This window comes from Jaculus jaculus, chromosome 2 (genome assembly GCF_020740685.1).
Source record: "Jaculus jaculus isolate mJacJac1 chromosome 2, mJacJac1.mat.Y.cur, whole genome shotgun sequence".
In the NCBI taxonomy this organism is placed as follows: Eukaryota; Metazoa; Chordata; class Mammalia; order Rodentia; family Dipodidae; genus Jaculus; species Jaculus jaculus.
The window spans coordinates 109,512,015-109,524,874 of record NC_059103.1 but is presented as its reverse complement, the minus strand read 5'-3'; the positions used below and the strand labels follow the sequence as shown (position 1 = coordinate 109,524,874).

The 12,860-nt window shown below is 37.2% G+C and overlaps 1 protein-coding gene across 3 annotated transcripts in view; it reads right to left on the bottom strand.

Annotated features, from left to right (window-relative positions):
- Window positions 1-12,860, bottom strand: part of Unc5c (unc-5 netrin receptor C) — a 380,036-nt gene that overhangs the window by 91,733 nt on the left and 275,443 nt on the right. For all 3 annotated transcript variants that reach the window (XM_004661628.2, XM_004661629.2, XM_045144365.1), the window contains exon 4: window positions 6,960-7,063. In XM_004661628.2, the coding sequence (XP_004661685.1) occupies window positions 6,960-7,063 (104 nt within the window). The remainder of the gene's footprint in view (window positions 1-6,959; window positions 7,064-12,860) is intronic.

The following is a 12,860-nucleotide window of genomic DNA, read 5'->3' as shown; positions in this document are numbered from 1 at the left end:
CAAATATCCCTTCTTGAACTTGAATTCTAAAGTGAGACTTAACTCCCTACTTATTGTATACCACTTGTCTTTTATTTCCCTCTCATATAACTTTGTATATTTCTTTTTATAAAATAAAATATATTTATTTATGAGAGAGAGAGAGAGAATGAGTATGCCAGGGCCTGTGGCCACTGCAAATGAACTCCAGATGCAGATGCATGTGCCACCATGGGCATCTGGCTTATATGGATTCTGGGCAATCAAACCCGGATCCTTAGACTTCATGGCCAAATTCCTTAACTGCCAAACCAATCTCTTCAGCCTGACTTTGTCCATTTTTTAAATTGTACATACTTGAAAATGTCACCTATCTTTTGCTCATTGTTCTTACCTCTCTGGGAACATTAATGTATGTTCTGAAGCTATTAAGAGTACTTGGGGAGAGAAATGGCTTAGTGACTAAGGCCCTTGCCTGCAAAACCTATGGATTCAGGTTCAAGTCCTCATAGACCATGTAAGCCAGATGCCCATGGTGGCACATGCATCTGGAGTTTGCAGTGAGTAGAGGATCTGGCATGCCCATTATCTCTCTCATAAATAAGTAAATGAATGAATAAATAAAATATTTGCAAGAGTGTCATATGGTGAGTCTATAATAAATATGTCTTGAATAAATAAATATGATAAATGTGTCTTGATGATGAAAAGATGGAAGATGCATTTGGAACCACAGTGTGGAAGGAACCATTAGGTATGTATAGAAATCAGGTCTATAGTCTGTAGTAAGACAATGTCTTTTATATCTTAGGTTTATTTTTAAATTGATGATTTGAATATTAATCATATTACTTGAAATACACATGGTTATGTGAGTCTGTGTAGAAATACACATATTAAGTATTGGGGACAGTTTAGAAGGAAAATATAATGAAGAGATTATGGTAGCAAATGTTGACTGGACCAAGGCAAAGCTTTGAGACTATTAGTCAGCAATCTTGACATTATAGAAACAAGAATAATGTCATAATCAAAACTTCCTCTTAGTGTAAACATTTCAGAAAGAAAAACACAAAATACTCCAACAGAGATCACTGGGCACTGAAAGCAACTTTTCCCTTCAAGTTAATATTTAAATTCCTAATTTCTTTCTGAACCTGTTCACTTGCAAAGCATATGAAGTGAAGCTTGGTAGGCAAGGTTCCTGTGCGTAAATTCATCAACATGAAGCTCTGATTATGGGGGGAGGGCAGGGAACTCAAACAGCTCTCTAGAAGCCATATCTGGTGGCCATATTAATAATCAGTTAGATGGAAAGCCACCTGATGCTACATATTTACTAGCGCCTCCAGCTGCCAACAGCTTTCTGTCTTGACAGTATGTGCTTTAAAAGAAAATCTGTTTCCTGTTTAGCATGACTAAACTCAGCAAAATAATCTACTCTCACGCTTCACCCCATATTTTCCCACTTGCTAATTAGAGATGCAAATGTTGACAAATAAGATGACTGTTTTTAAATACAACTGGGTCAATAAGTTGAACATTGTGCCTGTTTCTCCAATTAAACTCCTATGAGAAATAGCTCAATTATAATTAGGGAAGCAATTATCCCCTTGTTAGAAGTGAAAAAATTCACAGGAATTAGTAAAAAAAAAAAAAAAAAAGACTTCTTGCTCCTTTCAAAATGCTAACAAATCATCTACACATTGGTGGTTCGATCCCAGTGTTCTCCAAGAGATGACCTGATGAGATAAAGCATCTTGGAGTATATTTCTGGTTTACCATATGACAACAACATTTTAGGTATAAAACATGCAGAGAAGCATTAATTTCATCCAGGGCTGTTATTATGCACTGGGAGAAGCCCGACAGCCATTCTATGGCATATTGGTTTTCTTACTTCTTCAGGGAAGTGGAAGTGAGGAGGGTCTGTTGAAATTGGGACAAATGCCACAAAAGAAATGAAAAGAAAAATAGCATATTTTGGATTGATTCTAGTAAAAGTTCTGTATAAATACTGACCAATATAACTTGAATGTATTGGAGATTAATTTTTCTTTTACTGGTATACTGTATAATTTTAGTGGACATTGTTTATTTGTTAGTTTTCAAGGTAGGGTCTCACTCAATACCAGGCTGACCTGAAACTCTCTCTATAGTCCGAGGCTGGTCTTGAACTCAAAGCAATCCTCCTAACCCTGCCCCCTTACAAACTCAGGTGCTGGGATTAAAGGTGTGTTCCACTATGCCCAGTTCAGTTTTAGTGGGTTTTTATTATCCTTCCCTGAAATTTTTGGACTTCAGTTCCTGATAATAGAGGGCTGGAACCCTTCTAGTCTCTGACCATGGAGTTCTCTTGGTGGGGTTATAGAATGATGATGGAAACATCCTTGCTCTGGAGATTCCTATTTCCTAAGGGTCAGCCTTACTATCATGTCATAGCCAGTGGAACTTTTCGTTTTCATTTGGTTAAATCTACTTTGAGTTAGTGACTTCTAACTTAGTTGTTAAATATAAACCAAATTCTTTTGTTCCTTATCTCATCACAATCTAGTCAGATGAGTAAACAAATTTTCATAAAAATATAAAGTAGTGGTATATAAGATCTGCCACTTAGCCAGTCACACTAGGTCATTCACTTAAGTATTAAACACTGAAACCTCTATGAATGTGTTGCTATGAAGTTGAGTGTCTTTCACCACTGTACGATGGCTGGCTCTTTGGGAGCCCTGACCACTCTATAGAACAGATAGATACTAATGCCATTATGTCTTACTTATCACAAGTCTCCCAAGACTCAGATCCTGTGCTAAGGTGGCTATAGTTATTAAACATTTCAGCAATATCTTTAGATACAAAGGATGAATGTAGAAAGAAGGGAACAGAGTTTAGAAACCCTTGAGCTTCATTCTTGAGGTTTTTTCAACATCAGTTTTCTTAACCAATGAGTCCTAGAAGGATCTCCCAATAAAGGAGATGCGCCTAAGAAATGCTGGGTTGGTACTTTTATCATGTAAGATTTTCTTCATTATTTTCTTCCCTTTGTGCTCTGAAGAGAAGATCTCCTTACAGTACCTAATATTCCACTATCCTGGAACCAAGTGCACCGGACGAACACAACATAAGTAAGTACTGATCAGAGTGAGGGCAGCAGCACATGGTGATTTGATACAAGGACTCCTATTAACATGTGCTCTGGTTTGGATGTGAAACATTCCTCCATGAAAACATTGTCCTTAACTAGTAGTGCTATTTTGGAGGCTGTGGAACCTTTAGGAGATGGAGCCAAACTGAAAGAAGCTGGTCACTGGGGGCTGGCAGACAGGTCTGGTCCCACTTCCTATCCTCTCTGCCTTCTGACCGCAAATGCAATGTGACCAAACTGCCTCATTCTCATGCTGCCATGCCTCCCCTTCACCATGATGTGCCATATCCGTTCAAGCTGTAAGCTAAAGTACATGCTTTCTCCCTATTTTTTCCTCTCGTCATGCTGATGAGGAAAGCTATGGAAAGTCACTAATATAGCAAGTCATTTGATGAGTGTAGTTGGAAAGAAATTGCCCTTTTGTAAAAGTGACAATATAATATTCAATTTAGCGCTGATGGCCTCCACACAAAGCAAATAGCTGGAGAACAGCAGGAAGTTTGGTGACTCCATCTCAGGGAGAAATTCCTCCTCAGCTTAGGCAGAGAGCTGAGTGGAATTAGAGATGTTTAATTCAGTCTTCTGGGAATGATAATTACTGAGAGTATACAAAATAACTGATGCTCATTGATGGGTTCAGACATGTTTTAAATGGTTTCCATCCATGCATCATCTCATTTCAATACCACATTATGTTTGAATATTATCTCCATTTTGTAATTGAAAAAAATATTGGGTTGAAGTTTTTGAAAGTTTTGGTTCAAAGTCAAAGAGAAAAATAAATGAGCATGTTTGGATTTAAATGTAGAGTTATGTAAAGAAATGAGAGTCATCTTCCACAAAGAAGAGCTCAGAGTGCCAGAAGGGTAGAGAAATCAACTGTTACTCTGTTAATAATTCCTATGCCATTATTTGTACCAAATGCAGTGCAAGCTTAAACCGAGATGAAAATTTTTAAAAGATTTTTTGATATAGATAGTTTGAAAAAATTACTGCTTCTTGATACTCTTCAAAGAGTGTACTTTTTTCAGTGAATATACTATATGTTTATAAAATAAAGACTAGCTGAACTGACCAGCCATGTGTTCATCAAACGTTTATTGACTTACTTTTTCTTAGAACCATCGGCTTTCGATACCAATGAAGTATACACTCATCCAGGCTGATCTTGTAAGGGCTGACTTTTGTTTGTTTTTGAATTTTGTTTTTCAATGTAGGGTTTCACTCTAGCCCAAGCTAACCAGGAATTCACTATGTAATCTCAGGGTGATCTTGAACTCATCAATCCTATCTCTGCCTCTAGAGAATTGTGACTAACGGCATGTGCCACCACATCAGGCTTTAAAGGTTGACTTAGTGATCATAAAATACATGTATTTTACCTGCTAATTTTCTGTTAAGAGCACTATCCTGGGCTGCAGAGGTAGCTCCACAGTTAAGGCACTTGCTTGCAGTGCTTAATGACAAGGGTTTGATTCCCTAGTACTCATGTAAGCTAGATGGACATAGTAGTGAATGCCATTCTCATTCTCTAATTCTCATTTTTTGGGGGGGTGGATTTCGAGGTAGGGTCTCACTCTAGCCCAGGCTGACCTAGAATTCACTATGTAGTCTCAGGGCAGCCTTGAACTCAAAGCAATCCTCCTACCTCTGCCTCCAGAATGCTGGGACTAAAGGCATGCGCCACCACACCGGCTTCATTCTCATTCTTTATGTACTTCTCTCTTTTTCTCACTCTCTCCTTGCAAATAAATAATCAAATAATCTCTTAACTATCAAGGTCCCCTTGATCCCATTCTTTTAAAAGTTATCTGCTCCTCTTAAGCAAATGGCAGTTATACTGTGACATGTTAAGGTATTCATTAGCTTTCTGATCTAGGTGATTTTAATAGTGTTGAAAAAATCTACACAGGAGTCTATTAGCTTGCTCTGAAGGTGTCTTTGATCTCTCTTCTGACTTCAAAAAAGGAAAGTAATATATATTAAATATAATTCTTTAAATATCAAATGTCTATATGATTTTTGAGCTTGCCAAACGTTAATTAAACTCTTCTCCAGTGATGATACAAATAAAATTCACAGCCAATTAGTTTGCAGTCATGAATCTTTACTTCTTGACAAAGTGAACTGCTTTGTTTAGGAGATTGAAAAAAGGGAAGCATACCATGCTTTCTTCACTGGAAATCTGCAGGGATCAGTTGCTGTTAAGAAATATTGAATAAAAAATGAGGCAAGGCATACTCATGTCACACATGCTCAGTTTCAAGGTGGCTTCATGGAGGGGTTTACATTAGAACTGCAACTACTGTAATCACTGAAATGAGACAGTGAACATTTTTGTTCATATTAGCTATACTAAGCCACACAGTGTCTCAGTGCTGAAAGATGAGATATGGTACTGTGTGAGAGAGTGAGTGACAATCATGCAGTCTCTGTTAGAGTACTAGAAAGTGTCCTGGGATGCCAATTACAAGGCAAGAAAAAAGTAGCTCTTTTCTTTTAAAGTGAAAAAAAGGAATTCATTAAATTTCCTTTGAGTTTTTTAATTGAGTCAAAGAGATATAATTGGTTATTACAGATAGATGGAGTCGCTTTTCCTGTATTTTAAATAATTTGTTATTAAAATTACTTTACAAAACAAAGTGATGTCTTTAGGTTTTTTGTGGGCTGACAAGCCTGAGCTATCTTTGCTTTAATTTCCAAGGCTTAAAAGCTGTGAGAAATCAAATAGTAAGTGCACTACTGATTATGTATCACTTATGCATAGGTACTTGTATGTCTTAATGTTATTATTTTCCCATTTCTTGGATAAGCAAAATTTCAAGTATTTATTTTTTGAAAATTAAATGTATCCAAATCTATTGAACCATACATACATACAAATGGCAACACGGTCCTTATGCCTTTTCCATATATGCAGTTGAGTGTAACCTTGAAAACACCTTCATGTAGTTTGGAGAAAAACAAGGACCATGTTGTGCCTCTTGTCAAATGAAAGCTTGTTTGGGTCTGTAGAACACTCTACCAACTATAACAATCATGTTGCATGTATATAAAGGTGTCACCTGATAATTTTGTGAATGTGGGATTATTTGCATATGAATAAAGTCACAGTATTAGTTTCTTCAATCTGATGTTCTAATATTATGCTGAATGTCCACAGGAGTGCACACAATCACCTGTGGGTCATGCTGTCTAATTTTCCAAAAACAGGCCTTTTCAAAGGTTCTGCATTGTTTGTTGTTAATGAAAAGTCATGATAGGAATCTGATTCGTAATACTTCATTAGCAACTAATTGATTTGTTTTAGCAGAACCAAAAAGTGGAGAGTTTGATAGAAAGCTTGTTGGGTTAAAAAAAAATCAAAAATCAACTTGTTTATGGCAGTAGATATAGCTTTTAGTATGTCTATGATGACATCATAGAATAAGAAATGTACTTGTGCAGTACACAGGTTCACAGGCATGTATACACTCTTCTTACCCTAACATTTTTCTTACAATCTAGAACATGAGTAAAATTGATAGCATGTTAAATCATAACATTTCTCTCTCTGTAGGTACCAAATAAAGTAAAATGGAGTTTGCGATATCTTGAAAGAGAATGATAAAATTAAACCACACTGCCCATGGCTGTGTCCAGTGGGGCATTCTAATTGACTCCCAAGTCATTAATCAGTTCCCAATCAATCTATTTTTGCCAGCAGCAGGCAGTTAGGACTCCATTACCAACCATTTATCATGCCATGCCCTAATTCACTGCACCATTAGCCATGGATCTGGCCCCTGTTAGAATAACTAAGTGCCAATTGCTAAATGCAATGAAGTTTTGTTACCTCGGCCACTGGAATCCCTTCTGGTGGCCGACACTGGAGTAAGACTTCCTGCTCCAGAGATACTTCCTTTCCCAGTGGCTCTTGTTCAAAAGTCTTCCTGAGATCTGGAAGGTTAAGGTGAAAAAGTACATGTCAAAAATAAATACCATTCAGTTACTTAAAGAAAAAAACATGCCAAACTCTTTTCTTAGTTTGGTATTTTAATATCTTGGTAGATTATAGCAATATGTTGTTAGTACTATACCATAATCTGAATAGTAATATTTTATGTGGAAGAAATTATGAAACTTCAAGGCTATGAACTATATAACCTTTAAACTTTAATGCAAGATATTTTAGATACTCATTTACTCTCTACTCAAATTATTTACTTGTATTTTAATGTTTTGGTAGTAGCTGTAATAATCACATTTTTGTTCTTATTTATTTAATTATTTGACAGAAAAGGAGGGAGAGAGAGAGAGAGAGAGAGAGAGAGAGAGAGAGAGAGAGAGAGAGAGAGAATGGGCATGCCAGGGCTTCCAGCCACTGCAAAAGAACTCCACACGTGTGTGCCCCCTTGTGCATCTGGCTAACATGGGTCCTGGATAATTGGACCAGGGTGATTTGGCTTTGCAGGCAAATACCTTAACCTCTAAGTTATTTCTCCAGCCCATAATCACATTTTTAATCAAAAGAACTCTAATGCAATGATTCTTATATACATAGAGTTAGTTACATGCATAAATATTTTCTTTACTTCTTTAGTATTTATTTATTTTGAGAAAGAGAGAAAGAATGGGCACACCAGGGCCTCTAGCCACTGCAAATCAACACCAGACACATGTGCCACCTTTTGCATCTGGCTGACATGTGTCTTGGGGAATTGAACCTGGGTCCTTTGGCTTTGCAGACAAGCATGTGAACCACTAGTCATCTCTCCAGCCCCATTGCTTTCTTTTATTAATATAGTTACTATTAAGGTTGTAGTAATTCTAAAATCTTGTGATCAATATATCTTCTCTTAAGGGTTGAAAACAGAGGACTCTTTGAAAAGATTCAAAAAAACGCATGTGACTTCCAGAATAGTCTCAAACACAAAGAAGAGAGAGGATGACTATTGAGAAGTTTAGAAATAATTCCATATCTAATTATGAAACTATTTTTTAACGAGAAGATTAATTATTCATTTCTCCTCATCAAGTAACTAATTAAATACTTGTAGCTTTTACAGTAATATGTTGCAGTTTTAGAAGCTATGTGGTTAGACCTGAAAATGTTAGGAGCCAGTATGTCATTTAAAATGCATCAGTGGTACATACTTCAGGTGGCAGGTTTAACAAGCCTATCACTGAATGCCATATAATTATTTTGTTGGGGTTTGGCTTTAAATCCTACTTAAATTTGTATCTAATTTCTAAAATTATAAAGAAAATCTATTCAATGCTACAGTTTGAAAACATCATGTTCTTTAAAAGTCCACAGTTTAGTTTCTTTTCATAGAAAAGTTTTATGAGCTTATTCAGTGGATTTCACTGAAAAATTCATGCCCCTGTCCTTTCATGTCTGTCTCTGTTAAAGACAAGACACTGAGACACCATTTCATACTGTTAAATTTATAGGTGGAAACCTGAAGTCTCTAGAGTTGCGCCCTGGTGTGCCTCTTACAGAAATCACCACTATAAAAAGGTACCAGGGAGAAGAGTACACAGTTGCCATTTTGCTGCATTCCTTGACAAAACAAACTCTTCTATAATTTGGTGGACTGAAGAATATGATGGATCTAGGTGAGTCTTACCTAAGTAAAGAGACTTTACAAATGAGGACAGAAATTCATCAGAAAGGCCTTGGTAACTTGGTTATCAAGAAATTGAGTATACTATAAAAATGAATATTTAGAATCAAAGGGTTATTGCAGTGTGGAAGGTTCTAAACTATGCCCTTGATTCACAGTAAGGAAGTTGGCTGTCAAGTTACACATAACCCACAAGAAATAATGGATGCTTCATTGTATCCTGTCAGCTCTTGATTTTATACCCCTTCCCACACCCCCTCTAATATCTTTTTTATAATTTTCCCTAATAGGAATATCAGAAATGTTCTTTTCTGATAGTAGTTACTGTTTGGTATTCATCTGCATGAGTAATTATTTTGGTAAAAATCCAGACATCAATGAGAATAGTAGTAAATAGCTTTTCTAGGATAAAACACTATCTACAAGGTATGTCTTTGTGGTGGTTTGATTCAGGCGTCCCCCATAAACTTAGGTGTTCTGAATGCTAGGTTCCCAGCTGATGGAGATTTGGGAATTAATGCCTCCTGGAGGGAGTGTATTGTTGGGGGCGGGCTTATGGGCTTTATAGCCAGTTTCCCCATGCCAGTGTTTGGCACACCCTCCTGTTGCTGTGTCCCACCTTATGTTGGCCAGGGGGTGATGTCCACCCTCTGCTCATGCCATCGTTTTCCCCTGCCATCGTGGAGCTTCCCCTCGAGCCTATAAGCCAAAATAAATCTCTTTTTTTCCCAGAAGCTGCTCTTGGTTGGGTGATTTCTAACAGTAATGCGAACCGGACTGTAACAGTCTTGTTTGTACAAAATGACCCTGAATAACTTCCAATGTGAGGTAGTTTGGCTACAAAGTGGAATCAGTTCTCAAATTAAAAACATACTGAATCAGTTTCCCTTAAACTAATCAGGGGGAAAAAAAGATGAGACCAAGAATAGAAAAAGTAGTGTGTGTGTGTGTGTGTGTGTGTGTGTGTGTGTGTGTGTGTGTATGCATCTAAATAGTCACAGATATTATTTATCTACTTGTGGTAGACATTCCATTACTTAGGATGAATATGTGTAAGATACAGACCTAAGTCTCAAAGCTTATCTGATATATGTTAGGGAAGATCATTTTACCCTAGTAAGGAATGGCAAATGATCCAAGGTTTCTTTGCAAAGGATTGAGGTCAATAGTCATATTGCCCTTAGGGTGGTAGATGGTTTACAGTCTTAGTGAGGAATTAGAGGTAGCTGTGACCCATTTGGCTAAAAGGGAATTATGGAGTCCTGAACTCAGCTAATGATAACTGAAAGAAAGGGTGAGGACACATTTTTAAACTACCATGCCTTAAGGAGAACCAGGCATTGAGAAAGTTTCAGTAGGTGAGGACATTGCTATATTTTTAACTACTGCATTGCTAAGTTGATACCAAAACTAAAGAATGTACTACTGGAGTGGGCAGCAAAGTGAGGAAAAAGGTAATTTGCTTGTACAAATCCACCATATATATATATATATATATATATATACACACACACACACACACACACATACATACATACATACATATATACACACACACATACACACACACACACACACACACACACACACATATATATATATATATATATATATATATATATATATATACACACACACACACACATATATATATGTATATATATAAATGTATGTATATGTATACACACACACACACACATAGGATATTCAAATAGACAAATTACGCAAGTCTAGATCATGATTTAGAATCCTCAATACCATTACCTTTGGGGCCTGGGTTATTTTATTTGTCGTTGGTTTGCTGCTTTCACAAGATGCTTAGCAGGAGCACTGATGTCTACTCACTAGGAAAAGCTCTCCTGCTGTGAAAAAAGAAATGTATACAGACAAAGCTAAATGCTCCTGAAGTGACCCACCAGGTGCCACTGAAGAAAAATGACCTGGAGCTAGAAAAGGTAGTTCTATTTGGACTGCCTATGCTTCGATGTCTGTGCAGCAGTCAAAGCACCAGGAATAGATTCCACTGCCAGGGGTGGGTCAAGAAAAGAGGACAGGAACACTGGGGTACCCAGGCTGCCAGGAAGAATGACACAGAGAATACGGAGGGGGCAGAAAACACCAAGAGGTGAGTGCTGAAGGTGCCTGGTAGAAAATCGAGTTTTAAGATATGGGAGGTCAGAGCAATGTAACAAGGCAGCAAGGACACAATGAGAAGTCATTCTTTTGGGGAATGCATGGAGATTGGAGAAATGACCATTATAAGTGATAGCTACTCTTTTCCAAAACTTTATGGCAACCCAAGTCAGCAGCAACATTAAGGGCAATCGGTTTGAGATGAGCATGTCATTCTGGTTATGATATGGTGTAAGTTTAGGCACACATTCAGTTTCCTGCCATCAGTGAGCATCCTCCATGGTGCTGAAAATGGTGCTGCACCATTAAAAGCACCTCCATTAAGAAACAGATGTAACTAAACCATCATAGAAATATCATACTGCTACTTTGTTGTAAATAGATTGCTTTTAGGCTGCATATAAATTTCAGTTAATTCCAAAAGTGAGCTCACATTTAACCCCAACAAGACAGTTACTTCTTCCTGAGCTGCGTTTTTAGTTCCTGCTATAAAACCTCTCTCCTCACTTCCAGGTTGTGTGATGATCGTGGGATGCACTGGGGTTGTGACATGCAGCTGCCCATTTCCTGGTGCCTCCACGTTGCTGTGCAAGGGAGGGCAGGTAACATTTTTAAGCATATCCTTTATCATTACAGATGTGATAGAAGGTGGTCTGGATGCCTCCAGGCAGAGTGAACACAAGGGTGACAAATGAATAAGCATGAAAAACGGACACTTGTCAGCTAGGAATTAGATGTAAAGCAGAATGGTTCTGAATAATGTGGGCACTTCTGTCAGGAAAAAAAAAAAAAAAAAGAAAGAAAGATAGATGAATCTCTGTCCTTGAAAGATGTTTAGGATTCTACTTTTCTATTTTCTTCCTATCAGTTCTAAGGCTGCTACCACAACAAGTATACAAGCCTTTCATTATCACCTAGATTACTTTTGCAAAGTCAACTTGGCCTAACTCAGATTTGGTTATTGATTCTTGAAATGGAAAAAAAAAATCAGTTTCGATGCATGTGTGCACTCATAAATGTGTTTACTCAAGAGCATGAATATTGGCTAACTAAATCCATTTGCTGAAATGTAATTAGAAGATGTTGAATCAGACCTGAAATGGTAGAGATTTCTATTGACCATTTGAATATAACTAATGAATGTCTTTTTGAACATATACATGTGCACAGCCTCATCTTTCATTGTAGAATTTTGATGTTTTCCTGATGTGGAATATACCAGCTCAAGCACTCTGCAAATCACCTCTGTCCTTTTATGATGCAGGTAGCAGGTTAGCTGAGAGATAGTAGACTGGCCTTTATCACCTCATTGATAAAATAAAAGATTCTGTAATTCTGGTGGATGCTTTTGTAGTAGGCCCTATGACTGAATATTTTAATATGTATTTTAGGAGTAGTTTATTTTTTTGTGAAGTAATGTACTTCTCAGTAACAATAATCAGTGTCAAAGAGAATTAGCACAATGTTACTTTTTAGAGTGTAGGAGCTGGGCTGGAGAGATGGCTCAGTGGCTAAAGGCACTTGTTTGCAAAACCTGAAAGCCATGCAACCTGGGTTTGATTCCCCAGGACCCATATAAAGTCAGTTGCACAAAGTTGTGAACGCATCTAGAGTTTGTATGTCATGGCAGGAGGCTCTGGCCTGCCCATACTCCTTCTTTTTCTGTCTGCCTCTCTTTCCCTTTGTCTCTTTCAAATAAATAAAGAATTGTAGGATTTGTAGCATCTTAGAAAGGAACATCCTGTATCATTCTCCTGAGGTGACTTTCCTGGAACTTTTAGAGACTTGGACCTACACGTATGAATAGGATATGGAAACTGAGGAAAAAAAACCCAAAAATAAAATAAAATAATAAATAAATAAATTGAGGGAAAGCATGACTTCCAGAAGCTTCTGGGTTTAAAAAATATTAACAAAATCTTATACACATTTTAAATTGTACTTGAAAATATCATAAATTAAAAGTCATAAAGTATATTATATAAGAGCAGATG